General features: G+C 40.0%; 2 protein-coding genes across 4 annotated transcripts; both read right to left on the reverse strand.

The window, feature by feature from the left end:
- Positions 1 to 1,102: 1,102 nt before the first annotated feature.
- On the reverse strand, positions 1,103 to 9,934 carry tfe3b (transcription factor binding to IGHM enhancer 3b). Of its 3 annotated transcripts, none has more exons than XM_049581517.1 (9): positions 9,772 to 9,934; positions 7,462 to 7,687; positions 7,152 to 7,376; positions 6,549 to 6,644; positions 5,130 to 5,241; positions 4,972 to 5,028; positions 4,637 to 4,712; positions 4,332 to 4,479; positions 1,103 to 3,396 (listed from the first exon to the last, which is right to left on the reverse strand). In XM_049581517.1, the coding sequence occupies exons 2-9, from the start codon at positions 7,651 to 7,653 to the stop codon at positions 2,938 to 2,940; spliced, it is 1,365 nt and encodes a 454-aa protein (XP_049437474.1). In that variant the 5' UTR covers positions 7,654 to 7,687; positions 9,772 to 9,934; the 3' UTR covers positions 1,103 to 2,937. The 3 variants fall into 3 exon arrangements, with proteins under 3 accessions (XP_049437474.1, XP_049437465.1, XP_049437484.1); XM_049581508.1 differs by having other exon boundaries at positions 4,332 to 4,497; XM_049581527.1 differs by lacking the exon at positions 9,772 to 9,934 and adding an exon at positions 9,574 to 9,672.
- A 398-nt stretch (positions 9,935 to 10,332) lies between these two features.
- Positions 10,333 to 17,446, reverse strand: gnl3l (guanine nucleotide binding protein-like 3 (nucleolar)-like). Its single transcript, XM_049588198.1, has 15 exons — positions 17,157 to 17,446; positions 17,023 to 17,063; positions 15,495 to 15,605; positions 15,278 to 15,394; positions 15,091 to 15,174; positions 14,531 to 14,666; positions 14,280 to 14,383; positions 14,011 to 14,155; positions 13,830 to 13,917; positions 13,568 to 13,745; positions 13,335 to 13,477; positions 13,111 to 13,247; positions 11,449 to 11,615; positions 11,158 to 11,332; positions 10,333 to 10,437 (listed from the first exon to the last, which is right to left on the reverse strand). The coding sequence occupies exons 1-15, from the start codon at positions 17,167 to 17,169 to the stop codon at positions 10,370 to 10,372; spliced, it is 1,707 nt and encodes a 568-aa protein (XP_049444155.1). The 5' UTR covers positions 17,170 to 17,446; the 3' UTR covers positions 10,333 to 10,369.
- Positions 17,447 to 18,731: the final 1,285 nt, after the last annotated feature.

Below are 18,731 nucleotides of genomic sequence, written 5' to 3' on the forward strand. Positions count from 1 at the left end.
CAGTTGCTTAGAAAAGTTGAACTTTCTTTTCTCACAGGATCTTTGACTGAAGTCACTAGTTTTTCAAAACGAGTCTCCACTGAGGACGCTGAATTATCTGCAACTGACATCTCTGTGAATGTATTCCCCAAAACAGCTACAGGTAACTGAAACTATGAACACTATATTACTATATTATTTGTACTGTGCAGTACCCTCAGTGAAAATATGATCCTGCGCTCACAGACCCCTATGACTTCATCAAGAATGTTCACCTTTTTGGGATTTTTCATTCACCACTGACACGAGACAAAATAAGGTTTCTCCCCAAATTCAACATAACCACAGGCTGATTACGCCAATGATCATTTGGGGGTGAAGTATTCCTTTAATAGCTTGCTCCTCTTAAAGTTTTTAGTTTTTCTTAAAGTTATGTCTGGTGCAGAAGCCTCTGTTGAAACCATTTTGGATAATAACCCAAAAGGTGGAGTGACCAGAGCAGTATCCATCTGCAGCCCATGCTCTGTGGAGAAACACCAGCCAAAGCCTCTATGTGCCCTGCTGCCATCCTCTATAGAAGCCAGCGCAACCTATGATGTGAGTCAGTCGTTTACATCTATTAGCAGGAGTCAAAGCAGTCTGAAAACCACTACTGTCCACACTGAGCCAGATGGTGACGGTAAGGACACATAACTGTTCTGTATTCCTCATTGATCTCCTCTTTACAAAGCTTCGTCCTCAAATTAAAGCGTTCTTCTCTCACCTCGCTTCTTTTCTTTCCTCACTACCTTTCCTTCCCTGAGACCTTTGTGCTGCAATCCTTATGGCCTGCCTCTTCTGTCACCCACTGGACTGTTTACTGGCTGTGACGAGAGGGTGCAACCACTGCATTTGGTCGCTGTGCTCCTCCCTGTGCGGCTGCGAGCCCGGCACCTTACAGCCTCTCCTGGACGTCACTCGCCAATGTGACCTCTGCGGGTGTTTGGGTGTTCGCTGCTTCATGTGCGACTGTCCTGTCTGTGACATCTGTCTTCAGGCAACAGAGTGCCTGGACCTCGCTATGGAAATTTCTCAAATGCTTTACCACTAATGCTGACTGCTAACAAATAACCACATCCAGAGATGAACCAATGGGAATCATTTATTTGTTAAAATCTTTCGAAAGCCAACTTGTAGGGACAAGACACAAATGCTACCTGTTTATGGTAAACAGTCAATGTTAGCACTCAAATATATGTCCAGGTAAGACATGGTTAATAATGTGAAGAGGGATTAAGTATGAGTGGAAAAAGCTAACCATAGGTACTTAATCTTACAGGAATAGGGACTGAGCTCTGGAGTAGAGCTCAAAAATAAAGTGTGGAAGTTCTGAATGACCAGTAGAGGACATCTTAAAGTCACTGTAACCCTCAAAACACCAAACCAGTGCTGATGTTTGTAGCTGCTGAAGAGTTTAAAATTGATGTATATCAATAACTTGGAGGCTGTGTTGGAGGAAGAAAAAATACAGTGCATCTGTGTTAAAAAAAAAAAACAAAACATAAACAACTACACTTAGGCAAGTACTTTTTCAAACACACATTCATTAACTGTACATAAGGTCGCGTTAAGCATCTGACAAATTAAATGCCTTTCTAAAGTCTGTGGCTATTTTATAGAATAATAATTGCATTGCAGGTTTCACACAACAAACAATTATACCTTATCGTTACAGAGGTGAGGCTAGTGGTTGGTTTAAAAGAAGGTCAAAGCCCTCTGCATTCACACTACAATGAGCAATAATGCATAATTAGATATATCACTTTTGATCGTCCAAAAAAAAAAGAAGAGAAAAAAAAAAAGCCACAATCTTGGTAGAACATGCTAACCAGTAAAATCACTCAGTGACCATGGAGGTTAACAGACAAACAATCACTGACAACACAGATATTAGTCATGAGAAACTACTTATCAAACTATTATTCAGGTATCAAAAAAAAAACAACCTAAAATGTAAAGATCTACAGTACTATTGTAAAAAGATAAAATTGTTCTGCATTTCTCATACTGTCTTGCATTTCCACTGACTGAGTGAATATATTCAAAAAATAAAACGTTGATTTGTAATCTGTAGCTACTCTGGAAGAAGTCCTGCTTTGGCTACCTAGCTGCAGCAGCAAGTGATTTTCCATTGCTCTTAAGGTTTATTACAAAGACATGCAACCTGGGCATTTGCTGTCCACTGTGTGTGATGTAATAAAAACAGACAAAAGCTCTCATAAAATGCATAGACTGCCATAAAATAAGGTGCAATAAAATTGCTCAAAATAAAATATTCTTATATACAATATGCAGTAAATATTTCACAATGTGCCAATTCACTTTACAAAGATCCCTTCTGTAGCTGCTGGTGAAACAACCCAACATGGATGAGTATGCGACTGCCATTAACAAACCCTGATTCCAGTCAGTTTAAAAAAAAAAAAAAAAAAAGCAAAATAAAATAAAATAAACTGTATGTTGGCATCTCTTAATCAGTTGTCATGCCAGTCTTGTTGTGAAAAACAAACCTCACAGCTTTCTTCCCTATAAATGAGCACATAATAAATTCAAGCAAACTTTATATCCCTCTTAAATCTCTGAAGAAAATCTTAAAAACTATTTAAGAATGTATTATCTCTAAATGCTAAGTCCATGCCCCTATTATATATATTCCATTTTAATAAGATTGCATTTAGAAACCCAGACATAATCATCTGACCCGCTCCGAACAGGAACAATAATAATTACGTCTGTATGGCAAAAAAATCAAGAACTTACTTTCTCCAACATTTGTTAGTTTTGATCTTAATGTTAGCTATTTCTGCTCCTCTAAGTTCAATTCTACAGTCGTATAAATAGACTCGTGTTATTTAAGGGTAGACTGTGCTTCTTGACATTCTTGTCCCTACAGACAGTCTCTGACCGCCACACAGGTCATCACAACTCCTCGTCCATTTCAAGGCTGCTTCTGCGACTGCTGGTTTTCGAGGCACCTGGTGACAGAGGTGAAAAAAGCGGCTCAGCCATCCTCTCTGGGGACAGGGTGCACCCGTCGTCCATAAGAATGTCTCCCAAGCCAACGTCAGGGTAGAGTGCTGAGGCGGAGGTGTGGTCTAGCTCGGCAAAGCTCAGGCTGCCCAGGTCCAGGGGGCTGCTGATGGTGACTCCTGCAGGAGAGTCTGAGGAAGGCGGGGATAGGAAAGAGGCTGGCAAAGGCTGTCCGATGCCTGCTGCACCCATACCGAGGAGGTTTTGGGAGGAGGCTGCACTGGCAGGCAGAGAATGGCCGCTCTGTTGAACCTGCTGCTGATGGAGCAGAGAAGGATCAGAGCTCAGACCAGGTCCAATGCTGCTGGAAGTGGAGAGGCCGTGGAGTCGTGCCTGCATTTCCAGTTCCTAAAAAGAACAGCGGCACATTAACATTCGAATGCCATGTCCTGGAATGACTGAAAATTGTATTATTTTACAACACCCAGGAGCTGTTTCTGTGTTTTGCACGTGAAAAGTAATCTCCCTACAATAAACAATACCTTAAAAAGTACATTTTAGCTTTGTTGCCTGAATGAGATTGATTAAAGCTGCACAAAGCAATTCTGAATTTTGGTAATCCAAAGTGGCAGCGAGGGAACCAAGTCAAATTCGAGAATTAATGAAAGTAAACAGCATAATTCTTGGACTAAAACATCACTTCCTTGGACGACTGTTAATCTTTACTGTCTTTTGGCTGTACAACTAACATAAATCTTGCCTTGTGTACTTTTCTTGCAAACAAGTGTGGTCTTGTTTACACTTTTGTTCTTTTCTTACTCTACATTTTTAATTACTAGTGCAGTGCTGTTTCAAAATAACCCCCAAATCTAAGTTTAGTTTACAGGCAAAAAAGAAAATCTGACCTGTAGGCCTAACTATTAACAGATGGTATGTTTCCTGCCTTTTAAAAATGTCCTAAAAACATTTACTTTTACATTTTTTAGGACCAAACATGCAAAGTCTGCATGGTGGGAGGCTTAGTTGCATAAAAGCGTTACCTATATTAACTCAGTAAAACAAATCTTTACAACAGAACACAGTTTCCCATCACACATTTCTTTTATCATCACCTAGGCTTGTGGCATGCATGTGCATCTTTGCACTAAGTGTCCAAGCAGGAGAAATTAGCAATTTGGGGACCCATTCATCACTGTAAAGGTGCCACTAGTGGTCCAACACTCCACAGTGTGCCTCTAAGGTATGTAGCCAAATTTGATGACCACAACTAGTCAAGCGATACCCAGCTGTTGTATTTCATTTCTGGATATGCCTTCTAACACAGCTGACCAAGAGACACTGACCTGGATGCGTAACATTAGACTGTGGTTTGCTTGCTCCAGCTTTTTCTGACGCATATCGATATCCTTGGCTCGCTGCTGCTCCTTCTGTAACTTCCTGATGTAGTCCACGGAAGCCTTGAGTATGGTGCCTTTATTCCAGCGCATCTCGCTGACATCATTGTGATATCAGTAAACATATATAGTAGAGACAGTGAAGAAAATACAACACAAAAAGATTTTTACTACACAACAGTTACAGAGATGAAATTCCAAAAATCTAATTCAGTAATTTTGTAATGAATCATGAAAAATCTGTCTGCGCTTACGGGTCATTTGACTTCGGTATCAGAGTACCAAGTTCCTTTATTCGGTCATTGATGTTGAATCTTCGCCTCCTCTCAACTGTAGAAAAGCAAGAATGACAAGGCTAAATGGGAAAGCAGCACACTTAAGTTACCTTCAGTTTTCACTGAGCAGGCATTGTTCGATATACATGCACAAAGGATCAAATGGGTTGTAGTCGAGTTAACTCAAGCAAAAGATCATATCATATGGAGTGTTTGAATCTACATGGCACTACATGTCACATTCAATCGAACTGTATTCCTGATGTCACTGCATTCACATTCACCAAAGTCACGTGAAATAAAGGTTGACTTACTGAGGTTATGGTTGTCTTTCTTCTGCCTTTCTTTCATTAGTGCTTTGGCATCTGCTTCTGCAAAACAAATTCATAGTGTTACATACAATTAAATACTAAATAAAAAACAGTCATCCTGAACATTAAAAGAACATGTTTAAAAAAGTAAAATACCATACCAGTAATTTCCCTTTTAATTTTTGGAAGATCAGCGGGGCAGGAGTTGCTGACAGTGAGAGTAGGTGCTGCCATTCCAGGGCTATGGTATACATCCAACAGATTTCCTGGGAGCTACAGGAAATAGAGCAAGTTAAAATCTATGTCATAAAAGGTCACTGCTTACGGTAAACACAGAAGAAAAAATTCAGAAGGAAGTCTTCCCCATACTGCTTTATTTAACCCTTTATTTAACAAGATAAGTCAATGGAGAACCAGTTCTTATTTACAATGCTGACCTGGCCACGAGGTGCTGCTTATAGGGACAATTCACCCCAAATTCAAAAATACATATTTCTCATCTTACCTGTAGAGCTATTTCTTAGTTTAGATTGTTTTGGTGTGAGTTGCCGAGTGTTTGAGTTCTCGGTTGTAGAGATGTCTGCCTTCTCTTGAATATAATGTAACTAGATGTCACTCGGCTTGTGGTGCTAAAACTACCAAAAAAATACATTTGAGAAACTCAATAGCAATGTCTCTTCACAGAAATCATGACCCGGTTACTCAAGATAATCCACAGACCTTGTTGTGAGCAGTTTCATGTAGGAACTATTTTCTTTCTACCAAACTACACCCGCAAATCCTATAACGATGCAGAAGGAAGTGTACATCTATGTATTCTGACTATTAGTTCAATAGCACGGCTGGGCTTGTGGCACTTTACGCTCCACAAGCCTTGTTCCATCTAGTTCCCTTATATTAGAGAGAAGACAGACATCTCTACAGCCGATATAACACTCAACAACTTGCACCAAAACAGACTGATAAATAGCACAAAGGGTATGAGAAAAAATGTATTTTAAAACTAATATTTGAAACAGATGCTGTTTAAGGAAAAAGTACAAAATTCAACCATGTATGCTATATCCTTACATATTAAAGCTGAACAACAATACCTGGTGCTATTTCAGAAATCCCAGATACATTTACCTCACTGTGATTCTTTTTCTTTTCTTCCAACAGCCTCACCATAATCCTCATCTTTTGTTTTGCAGCAAAATTTAGGCAAGCTCCTTCAATGCAACAAATAAGTTGTCTAACCTGGCAGCTACAATGTACTTTTTTATGAGCACAATCCACTTGGTCTCGCTTCTCCCTCTCTTGTATCCTCTGATACCTTCACTCCGCCCAGACAGCACTTTTGTGACGAATCGTAACTGTGTGCCAAAAGTATATATTTACTCCTACGACTTCAGAATTCCACACGTGAAAGAGACCATCCATTCACAGAAAAAACACTCTGGGTATGAAAAGTTCGATGTTTAGACCTGAATTTCACTGTGTGATCCTGTCACTGTACATCTACAGAAGAACCTGTGAAATATAGAGGAAACTTCAAAAAGGAAGTATTCATTGTCAAACAAATACATTGTTCTTCATACCGTGCTAGGCAACTGAAGACCTGAGTCGATCAATGTAATGATGTCGTCATTAAAACTGGATTCAAGACTTATGATGTCGTCGATCACATCGTCAATCTAGACAAAGCACAAAGGAGAAAACACCAGTGGTGCTAAGTTAGTAAAGTTTTCAGGGTTAAATGGGTTGGTGTAATCAACACATATGTATATAATGTGCTTTGTGATCTAACATAGTCCTAAGTATATTCTGTAAGGACTGACATTAACACATTCAAGTGAACTTAAGAGGCCTTATTTCAAAGACAGGGGTGCGTGCAAGAGAAGTGCTGGCATGGTTAAACTGTAGGTGCAGTATTTAACATCTTATTGTGACAACAGGCCAACAAGGGTATGATGACAAAAGGTATGCATCAGTGCAGTGGGACCTTTGGAAACTCCATTGCAGAGCAAACAAAAAGTAATTAAGCTAGAAGTGAGCAGAGGGATAGACATTTAACTTCTCCAAAATGGCACTGTAAGTTTGCAGAAAAGCAACTACTGACGTGGTTGTGTAATCTGCTGTACCAGCACACCAAAAACCACACACAGTTAAACCACTGATATCAAAGCAGGAATTTCCCATACTTCCTCCTTGTTGGATCCGATGTTAAGTAGGGCCATAGGACTGTTAGGGGCGCTGCTGGCAGAAGGAGCAACTTCAGGGGCAGAACTGGACTGCTGCACAGGGGACACACCCAGGGTCTGAGTAACTGCATTGTTGCCCAGAGTGGTGGAAAGGTACTGTTTCACCTGCTGCCTCTGTGCCTGCTGGATGTGGTACTTGGTGGGGTTCTCCAAGTGGGTCTGCACCTGATCATTTAAAGAGTTGTTAAGTTCTGACATTATCACACCTTACTAAACACAAGTGATGAACATACAACCAGGACGCTCTTACTTTAAGCACCTCCACAGGCACCTGTGCTGGAGGGGGGCGGGCAGCATTTGGGGGCAGTGTGACAGAGATGGCTGGAGTGGTGTCAGAAGCCCGGAGCTGAGAGGCTGAGGCCTGTTGCTGTGCTTCACGTCTCTCCTGCTCCTGGGCTTGTTCTCGCATCAGCTGCTGCCGCAGCAACACACGTGATGACATGGCTGAAGAGAGCGATCCAGATCTAGGGATGGAGCTGAAGGCAAACACAAAACAAAGGAGCATTATAGAAGGTATTTCATAGTAAGTAATGTTATTGTGTTATTACACAGCTCAATCATAAAAAATATCCACTATAGTACTCTAGTGATGATACTTGGGAGGCCTATACAGAAGTTTAATCTGACCATTGTTATCAACAACATAATTTCAAATGGAAAACTTTGCATTAGGTTTCAAATGATCCAAGAAAATAAGTTATATAGCAATAAAAGTGTTACGATATCATCTTGACAAATCAACACACTTCTTTCAATGTTTAAACCAGACCATTATTTCTCTTTTCTCTGCCAACCAGCACAATTGAGTTTTTGCTCAACACCACCAATCAGCTTGTAAAGCTCTCTCCACCTACGTCTGATGTGTCATCGAGTGCTGACTGTGGAAAAAAATCATCCTGTCTTTGTCAGTAATTGATCACATCAGGGCCAACATCAGTCCTCCCTTTTCCTGGTATGAATTTACTGAACTGCCCTCAGCTGATACCACCGCATGATCTAACAGTTAGTGTGTTATAAATGAGGTTCTGTGTTCTAGATGTGTAAAAGACAATTTTAAGATAGCTCGTATTGTACTGCTGCTGAAAATTCCAGACTCCATAAAAATGTTAAAGGAATACTTCACCCACAAAGAACCCTTTGTATATCAGTTAGCCATGCTGTGTTTCCCTAAATTAGTTATATTAGTCTTGCATGGCTCCATGGAAAATGGTGAACATATTGATTTATGAATTGACGCTGGACCACATTTAACAACAGCAACAGTATATATCAAAACAGCTATTTACAAACTCTGAACACCTTATGCAGTATAATCAAAGTCTCCTTTATCCAGTTGTATGCTCAGTAATTCCCAAAGAGGTGCATTAATGCTTGAAAAAAAAACCCAGTATTGGCATCCGGCTTTGAAGACAGCATACATAAATTTCACTTTCAGTTCAGTTTTACTCATCAGTGGGTTGTTTTTTTCTGCAAAAGTGCATGTGTTTGGAAAGTTCTGACTGGTTCAATGAGATCTGGATTATACTGCAGGCATTGTGAGAGAGTTTGTAAATGGATGTTTGAATATATTTGATGATACCTTTTTTTTAGTGGCATTACTTTTAACTCCATCACATCTGCACATCCTCCCATCTCCAGTTGTATATAACGCTGTTTGCCTTTCTGTTCCAACCCCTCCTCTGAGATACAGTATTGACTAACCTAGAGCTGTTACCTTAGACACAGACCAGCCTTCACACCTCAAGCCTACATTCACAGTCGGTGTCTCGAAAGCTCCTCTTACGTTACATCCTTTAGCTGATTATATATTTGGATCACTGGTTTTTACCACACTACTTGTTACTACCGAGTTGTTCTATAGTCTTGAATGTCTTCTAGTGTCACCCAGATTTAAGACTTCTCACACGGTGTCATTTACACTCATTCCCCACGTTTCGACAGCAGATGCAGGGACACAGTTTAAATTTCTCGTTACAAGTTGTGTGACGTTACATGCCTACAGAGCGCCTAGCATGCTGTTACTAGCTAACGTTAACGCTGTGTGAAAGTAAGTTGACAGAGCCGTTACGTCCGCGAGCAAAGCCCACCACACTGACAACATACCACTAAAAAACTACTTTACATCACGTCATGGTCGTATTTGGGTAGATTTATGAGCCATTTAAACAAGTTATACACTTCAAAGGGTTAGCTATCTTACTTTTAGCAGTTATCGTAATTTCTATTTTTAGTGAGCTCTAACGTTAATCTCGCGTCGTGCTAGCTGAGATAAATTGACAGCTCAGTGCCGCTAACGGGCCCAACGCTAAAGCTAACTACTATTTACACTATCAACCCTTTGCAGTGGCTTTAATTTACCTACCAGTCGTCAAATAGAAAGAGTTGGGCTACGTTTATTGACACCTCTGGGGTTTGTATCGGCAGCGCCTGAACACACAGCCACACCAAACTGAAAATAGGAAGTTGCCGATTAGCTTAAAGAGCTAGCTGCCGCTAGTCGCCTGACATGCTAATGCTAACTAGCTGGGTAACTTATTTTGGAGGAAAGATAAAAACGTACTGTGGCAATAGATTTGTTATACGTAATCACAGCCATCAATCTCCGAAGTCCTCCGGTTTCTTTGCCATCGTAAAGGTTGGTAAGTTAGAAGCAAGTTCTTCTGCTGTCGTTAGCCGCGGCTCAAAACAGTGTTGTTTATCTTGGGCCGATGGGCTGAGGTCATCCTACGCTGCTTACCCGGAAGTTGTTGACTACTGAGGTTACTGAATTTTCAAAGCGTCTTTCACAGTGCAGGCATACCTTATGTAAAATGAAATTACACTGTAATATTTATATGATAACCAGTGTAACTGAGATTCGTTATTAAAAAAAAAGGTAATTTAAGTTTTTAAATTAGATAAAGTTAAAGTACAATTAACAAAGAGCTCATAGATGTATAAGCCAAAGTGCAGGTACAAACTACTACAAAAACCTCTAGTGAACCCTAGTGAAAAACTACCATTAAAGAATACAATTTTTTAATAATTGAATTAAGATTCAAGGGTTTTGCATGTGGATTTTAAGACATTTTACACCAGAATACTGCAGTTTACATCCAAGAAAGACAAAACACAAATAATGTATTCTTCTGATGTTTTTTTATTTCAGTTTATTTTAATCAGCTGTCTGAAAATGAGAAGTCCATTGCAGCTGTCAAGGTGTCTGAGAGTTTGGTGGCAAGTTTGTCTGTAGAGGGAAAAAACACAATATAATTTTTATTATTAAATATACAATCAGTGTCAGGTATAGAGAACACACATTACTCATACAGAGGCTTGTCTGTGTGTGTGTGTGTGATTACATAAAGATACATATTTTGACCATCAGCTACACTGAGCAGACAAAATCAACACTACAGACTTATAGAACCTTTTACATGGGAATAGATGTTTCAGTCGCATATAGCCAAATCTCCACAATAAACTGAGAGCGCAATCTTAAAGTCTTCAGTGGGCCTGATCCCTTTTTTTGCCTTTTTCCTGTGTTTTACCAAAACTAGAGTGTTTCTTTTTTGCTTACTTTCCTTTGAAGTGTTTGAAGAAATCATGGCGTGAATACACCACACCACAGTCAAACTGATATACTATAGTATTAGACTTGGACCAGTATTTATAATCAGAATCAGAAGTACTTTATTGATCCCCGAGGGGAAACTGTGATTCATTACATTCACTCCGATGTAAAGAATAGAGAATTATAAGAAGTGAGAAAAGGAGTATGAAATAGAAATATGTATATGTAAAGTAATAAAATACAATAAAATAGAAATAAAAATATGCATTACCCTACAATGTTAACACTAGTACTTAGGATATTAAGAATAAAACATATATCTTCACTGTGCTGAGTCTGTAAGTGTGCGAAGAATATAAAAATATGTGCATTGTGCTAACAATTTATACAAACCAGATCTTTTCTGTTGCTTTTTCCTCTTCTTGCTGGCCGCCAGGAGAGCCTGGCCCTGCTGTAAAGGATCTACATCAATGATATCCCTCAAATTTGGAGCCTTGGATGCAGCGTCACTTGCAGGTAAGTCCGTCTTTGACCTCTGAGATTTTATCTCCACTGTCATTGGTCCAAACTATTTCAAGCAGAACAAAACATTAAGATCAATGACACACATTTTACAGTTTTTAAGTGCACAACATACTGTAGTTAAATAAACACTTTAGTTGTAATGATCGCACTGTTTCACACCTCTGGGTCCTGGTCATCCTCCATAGATTGAATGTCATCTTTAAATTCTGTCTCTTCCAAGGAGCCCCCCGCCATGTCCAGGTCAGAAGGTGGTTCACCCCGGCCACCTTCTGTCATTCCAGTGGTTTCCATGCAAAATCCCATTTGGATATCAGGACAAGATGACTCTGAAAGACGGCAAAAAAACCATCAAACTTTTGAGCAACTGCTGTTTCTTTGTGGTGGATGCCAGACAATCTGATAAGACAAGGGTAATCTTAGGCCCTGTTAAGGCCCCGTTTATACGACAACGATTTCAACTGAAAACGGTAAACTTTAGTTGCGTTTTGTTTGCACGACAGCAGTGTTTTGGGTGCCTGAAAACGCAACATTTTGAAAACGGGTTCCAGAGTGCAACTTTTTGGAAACAGCAGCATCTCCATTGTCATGCAAACTTGCAATATGCAGTTCCTCTGAAAACGGAGACTTTTCGCACATGCGCATTACGGTTCCAGTCACTCAGCATGTCGACTGTCACAACAACAATGCCGAGCTCTGTTTGTGCTGCTCACCCTGTTGAGTTGAAGTAAAGTGTAGATCTGTTACTGTAGCAACTCCACCTCGTCGTCCATCCAGACAAAGTTATCTGTGCATGCTTTCACCATTGTGTCTTCTTTGTTTTGGTTTGTAATCACCGTGTTGTAGAGGAAGGCACCTGAGCGCAGGCACTTTTCCGTTTTTAGAGAAACCGTTGTCGTCTAAAGACGACTTTTCCTCTAAAAACGGAAAAGTCTGTCCTTTGCGTTTTAAAAAACTTATGCGTTTATATGACGATGTTATTGAAACGATCCCCGTTCACACAGAGCTGCAATATCTACTGGAAACGCTGTAGTATGCACACCGGGCCAATGGGTGGCAGTATAAATTTGTAAAGCAACACCACGGCATGACGCCATGCGCCTGCTCTGAAGCGCCTTCCTCTACAACGCGGTGATTACAAACCAAAACAAAGAAGACACAATGGCGAAAGCATGCACAGATAACTTTGTCTGGATGGACGACGAGGTGGAGTTGCTACAGTAACAGATTTACACTTCACTTCAAATCAACAGGGTGAGCAGCACAAACAGAGCTCGGCATTGTTGTTGTGACAGTCGGCATGCTGAGTGACTGGAACCGTAATGCACATGTGCGAAAAGTCTCCGTTTTCAGAGGAACTGCATAGTGCAAGTTTACATGACAACGGAGATGCTGCCGTTTGCAAAAAGTTGCACTCTGGAACCCGTTTTCAAAACATTGCGTTTTCAGGCACCCAAAACGCCGCTGTCATGTAAACAATCGGCCAAAACGCAACTATAGTTTACCGTTTACAGTTGAAATTGTTGTTGTATAAACGGGGCCTTAGTCAACTCTGTTTTAGTCTAATCTAATGTTAACCATGAATTTAACTATTATGGAAGTACTAGTTTAGTTGTCCTTCTGTGACACTATTAATTATCACCAGGGGAAAAAAATGGTCAAAGGTCAGGTCACAAAAGTGTTAAACCTTGCGGTGTCTAGATATGCGAATAGCTTTAGATTTGTTCTGAGGTTCTTGAAAGATTGATAAGTGGGTCCTTCTTCTTAGTAACGGTTTGTGAATGAAGCCCACTCTTTCTAGATTCCAGTGGAAGTAACCTTTACCTCCAAGAACTTCCTGATTTCCTTTTTCCAGCTCATCCCAGTCAAACGCTTTGCCCATCTCCGTAACAATCTCGGCGCTGACGTGTGTGGGAAGAGTGTGTGTCTCTGGAGGATGTGTGAAGTAGCTGATCCTTCCCCTGAAGGTTACAACATGCTGAAATTAATACAGTGCTTATAATGGCAGGTTGATCTGTCAAACATCCAAAATTCTCATTTTTACCCACCCTGTCCAGTCCAATAATACACTCTTTGCTGCTTTGTCGGTGTCAGGCAGTCCCCCCTTCCTTAGTTTGCCTTGACGTTGAGCAAGCATTGCCAAGAACTCCAGAGCTGTGTGAAAGTCTGAAACTCCGTAGTGCTCGATGATCTGTACATCCAGCATAATGAACGATATGGCATTGTGCAAATGACACAATCAAGCAACACACAAAAAGAATATTAAGATGACATGTTGTACCTGTGCCTTGTTGCAGCGTCGAAGGATGGCTTCAACAGGTGGAAGAGGATCTACGAGCTGTTCGATTTTCACACAGTTACGGAGAATCATTGCTGCATCAGATGTTGAAGTTGCCATGACAATGCCAGGGCAATCTAGGAGCTTAATGTGTTTGTCCAAATGTACCTCTTGAAGGCACCTGAAATCCATCAAACCCATCAGCAAGACTAGCAGGGAACAAGCAGGACAATATATTATATTTATATGTATTATAGTAGCTTACTTGGTGACACCAGGAGTGGCTCCAACATTACATGCTCGTGCTCGTTTCAAACTGTTGATCAAACTACTTTTTCCTACATTAGGAAAACCTACAAAACAGGAGTGGAAACATTGTTTTCACTTTGGACAACCTTGCATTATACACAGAGAGAACCTGGTGCATTGCTGGATGGGGAACTTACCCACAACACCCACGGTGATGGCCGTCTTGATGTCAAGGTTGCGGCAGTAGTTTCCTAGAAGCTTCATCAAGCAATCTGCACCAACACAAGCACTGGTACTGAGTAGCTCTGTGGTGGCTTGAGTCACCGGTACGTTACTGCGTTTCTGTCCATGGCACAAGATGGAGGGAAAAATTGTTTATGTGAAATTATGTTATTCCATAGCTTTAATTATTTGAGTCTGAATTAACACTGTTAGGTTATCAAAATATACGTTTTTAAATGCATACCAAGTTCTTGGTCTGTTGCTGAGTAGATGCTTTGAAAGCTACTGTAGGAAACTCATTACGAAGATATTTAATCCACTTTTCCACAATTTCCTTTGACACCAAATCTATAATCAAAGTAAAGCCATATAAGTTAAGCATCGCATATTTGGCACAAAAGATAAAATACTTGCAACTACATTGTTGTCCAATCAAAAAGCAAATTTAGATAATCCCTAAAAGAAATACTTTGTAAATGTATTTAGTTAACTTACCAATTTTATTAAGGACTAAAACGATCTTCTTGTTCGTTCCACTTTGAATGACTGCCTGCTCCACCTGAGGACATCTGCAGCCAAGAGGGTCACGTGCATCCAAAACCTCCAAAATCACATCTGAGGCCTCCACGACCTTTAATAAAACATTTTATAAACACACAGTGTTCATATTCATAACTCTATTTGACCCTGTCCTTTTACTTTTCTGTCACAGCTGAGGGAACAGCGTGATTCAGGCCCTGTCTACACATATACAGATATTTTTGAAAATGGATATGTTCCTCTACATTTTGGCCTCTCGTCCACAATAAAACTGAGATACTGTAAAACGCCTTCTAAATTGGAGATTTATTCTCTTCAATTCGCACATGCACATTGTTGCTTTGTTTAATGGACATATGCTGGAAAATACAATGACGGACACTGGTTTACATTTTGTTAGCACTGCTTGGACTAATGACTACTTCACACTTAAACTTTTAATTGCTGCACCTCTAAATACTGTAACATTCATTTGATACAAGCCAGTTTGTTGCGTGAACTGAGCAACTACGCACCTTTTTAAATTCTCTGTAATACGCCTTTCTTGAATTTTCATTTTCGAAATTAACATTCTTCTCCAAACTCTGCATCTCCATCTCCTGTGAACACAAAGAAGAAAACACAAATCACTACAATGGCAAGTAGCACAGTGTGCAGTTTTTCTTATTGCAGTCAATTTTTGCTACACAGGCTGACATTTACCCTCTGCTCAAACGCTCTTTGTCGCTGTAGGATGTCATTCTGATAGCTTTGCAAATTCCTCCTCTTCATCAGTTCTCGTTCTCTAGAGATTCTCTGCCTGTCCTGGAGGTCCTGAATCTAAATAGGAAATGTACAAATTGAGAGATTTGTTAACCTGAATAAAATATCAGCAATGTAACCTCAAAAATGAGTACAGACAAGACTTTCAAACATTCACCCTCTGCTTCCTGATTTCCTCTGGTTTTCTGTTGGCTTTGACATTCTGCACAGATGACTGCTCCGAATTCTTTGTCTGCCCTGAAGCGTCATTTTTCTGTCCATCTTTAGTCTGCAGGCCGGAAAACATATGAAAATTATTAGTTGATTATAAAGGCATCACAATGCAACATAGGAATCAAAACATTCAATTTATCACCATAACTGTGCGTCATAGAAACTCGCACTTCACTGAGCAAGCAATACATATTATAATCAAACAAGTCTAAAAATCTCTCTGATTATGACTTATGATTAGAAACATATAGAAGAATGTAGTGCAACATACTTGTACCACACACAGAGACTTTATATTCTAGTCTATTAGCATGTTTGTGTGCTTTAGCATGTTATACAGGCTGTTCAAACGTTTTGAATAAGCTGTTAAATTGCTATTTTTCCTCACTCCTTAAATAATGGCAAATTTAGCAGAGATAAAAACAGAGTAATTACAATAATAAACATAATAATACATTTTATTTACAGGGCGCTTTTCATAGTACTCAAACACACCTTACATCAGTAAAGCACACACAACATCATTCACACCTTAAAAGCCATTTTAAAGAGGAGTTTTGATGAGTTATTTGAACTTGGATAGGTCGGGGCAGTCTCTAATGTGTTTGGGGAAAGAGTTATAGAGGGAGGGGGTGGCTCTGTCACCCCAGAAGCAGGAATTAAATGATTAAATCTTCCATTTAGTCGATGTTCCCAAAGTTTTGCATGAAAGGGGAGAATACCGTTGCAACACTGTTCCCTCAAATATCCCTCAATTTTGAATTTGTCTTCCAGTCCAGAAAAGCCACGTGACCTTCAATCATAACTGAAGCACATTGGTAAAGTTGGGCTCTTAATATAATTTGGGAGCACATTTTTCTGAGCCCTCTGCAGTGTACTCAGTGGTTAGACATAATAGGTTTAAACTGTGGTTTGCTACTTCATAGTATGTGAAGCTGATATTCTCCAATCCAACTTGAACAGTGCAAACCCAAAACTAACTTAAACGAACTAACATACCTGTTCACTTAGGCTTGTTATAGGCATAATGGTGTACTTGACATCAAGACAGCAACGCATTCATGTTAAATCTGGACAGCTTTTGCTATCGCTAAGCCTCCAACATCTTTTATCAATGCCTAGTGACTTCTTATATTCTTATTTGAGGTTTCTTTGCACCTTTTAAGTTGTCAGGTTCAGCAGTTTATTTTGTTACTGATCTAAAATATATGTTTTGTTTCTCACCCATACACACTATATAGTTGATTAGTTGATTAGCACACTGTCACTGAAATTGATGAATGCTAAATTTACAAAATATGATGATGCAAGGAGCTGCGACAGGAGCTTATCCATCCTTGTTGGTATTTGGCAATTTCAGCCATATACCAGTCACGGTTACTAACAGATAAGCGTCCATTACAATAAACATTAGGAGCTCCAGCTCTGAAAGTTAGCAACAGATAACATTAGCCGGGTAAGTTAGCACGTACCTTAAATTTCCCGAAGCCGAGACGTTTGGCTCGTTTTTGTTCTGTAAAGTGTAAGAGACGACAGAAACCATTTATAACCATTCACAGATATTTACTGTGTGAATACATTTAGTCAATGCAGATAAAATACGTACTGGCTTTAGACATAACTTAACTGAAGTACTTCTACGCCTTCACGTGTGTGGCAGGAGGGCGGACACGCGCACACAACGGCTTCGCCAACAACATCCGGGTGGGTGTCAAAATAAAAGAGCGACATGGGTCCCAAACTAAGCGGGGGCCTGTATCACGAAGCAGGATTAATGTCTTAGCGAGGTAACTTCAGGGTTAACCCTGGGTTTTCGGTCTCACGAAGCCGGTTCAGTTCTTATCGGGGTAGATCACCATGGTAACTTACTCTGAACGGCTATCCTGCTCCGGAGCAGGGTAAGTTCAGGGTTGAATCTGATCCTATAAAAAGCACCACCCACTGGCCAATCAGCTGTTCGGAAAAAATGACTCCGCTGACAGAAATGCAGCCCAGTCATGACGGGAAGTTTAATTCATTTGATTGATTTTGATTTGAAAGTTTATTTTGAACATTAGAAAAGAAAAGAAAGCAACAACAACAGACAATGAAAAGATTGTTCAAAAAGGAGTGGAAAGAAGTCGAAATTTCATCCCACCCCTTCATAAGAAAGAAACTGATCATTTAATAGCACCATTAATTAGTGCCAACATTTTTTTTTTTGTTGGAGGAAACGATCCCTGTTAAAGATAGTGGGCCTAATTGACAGCATTGCTGCTGGAAATGTGGAAAGTAGCCTATCATGTCTACACTTCATGGTGTTTGAGGGATTTTCCTTTTTGTTTTTTAAAGAGGGAGACTAGGTATATTTTTGCGCAGCTGTTAATTTCTAACACAGCTCAATATCAGGATGATTTTATTCAGACTATCAATTTGGTATAATATAATATAATGTTATGACAAAGAAGACCAATTTATCAGACGCAATGATGTTAGACGATAATTGTAATAGCCTACATGCAATTCATCTGCGCAGCATTGATTTCATGGGATTCAAGGGTGTGATCAGTGTCAGATGTACAGGTACTATAGCTAGGCCTACTTGAACCATTGAAGAGTAGGCTAATTTAACCTACCTTTGTCTTGATTTTTCCCTCTCTCCTCCTCTATTTCTTCTTTCCTTACCCGTTTTTTTTCTTCTCTATTATGATTTCATTGATGTTTGAGCTTTTAGTGGCTTCTAACCTCTCTGGCACTTTTCTTTTTGTAATTTTGTAAATTTTATACTGCCTGTTTTTAACATTATGTGCAAATAAACTAATCTAAACTAAAACTAAACATTATTCATCCCGTTATGCGTTGCCACGCATGTTTCCTCCTCCTGCAGCTGCCACGGTGTTGGCCTTGCTTTTCTCCTCCTCATATTTTAGTATCTCTGATCCTCACTAGAAATACTGTTTTTCCCTCACATACAGCGCTCTGTGAGGACGCTCAGTGACGCTGCGCTTCTCTCATGATTGCGATTGGTCCGCTGCGTGCGCGTTCATGGCTCTTGATAAAGCAACTCTGGGTTGAGTTACCGAGTTGATATCCAGCGTCGTGATGCCGATTATCCTGATTGCCATTGTTAGGGTTAGTCAACCCAGGATAGGTCTGGGTAACCCAGGAAAGGCTGATCTCACTTCGTGACACAGGTCCCAGG

The sequence above is a fragment of the Epinephelus fuscoguttatus genome, linkage group LG1 (assembly GCF_011397635.1).
Source record: "Epinephelus fuscoguttatus linkage group LG1, E.fuscoguttatus.final_Chr_v1".
NCBI lineage: Eukaryota > Metazoa > Chordata > Actinopteri > Perciformes > Serranidae > Epinephelus > Epinephelus fuscoguttatus.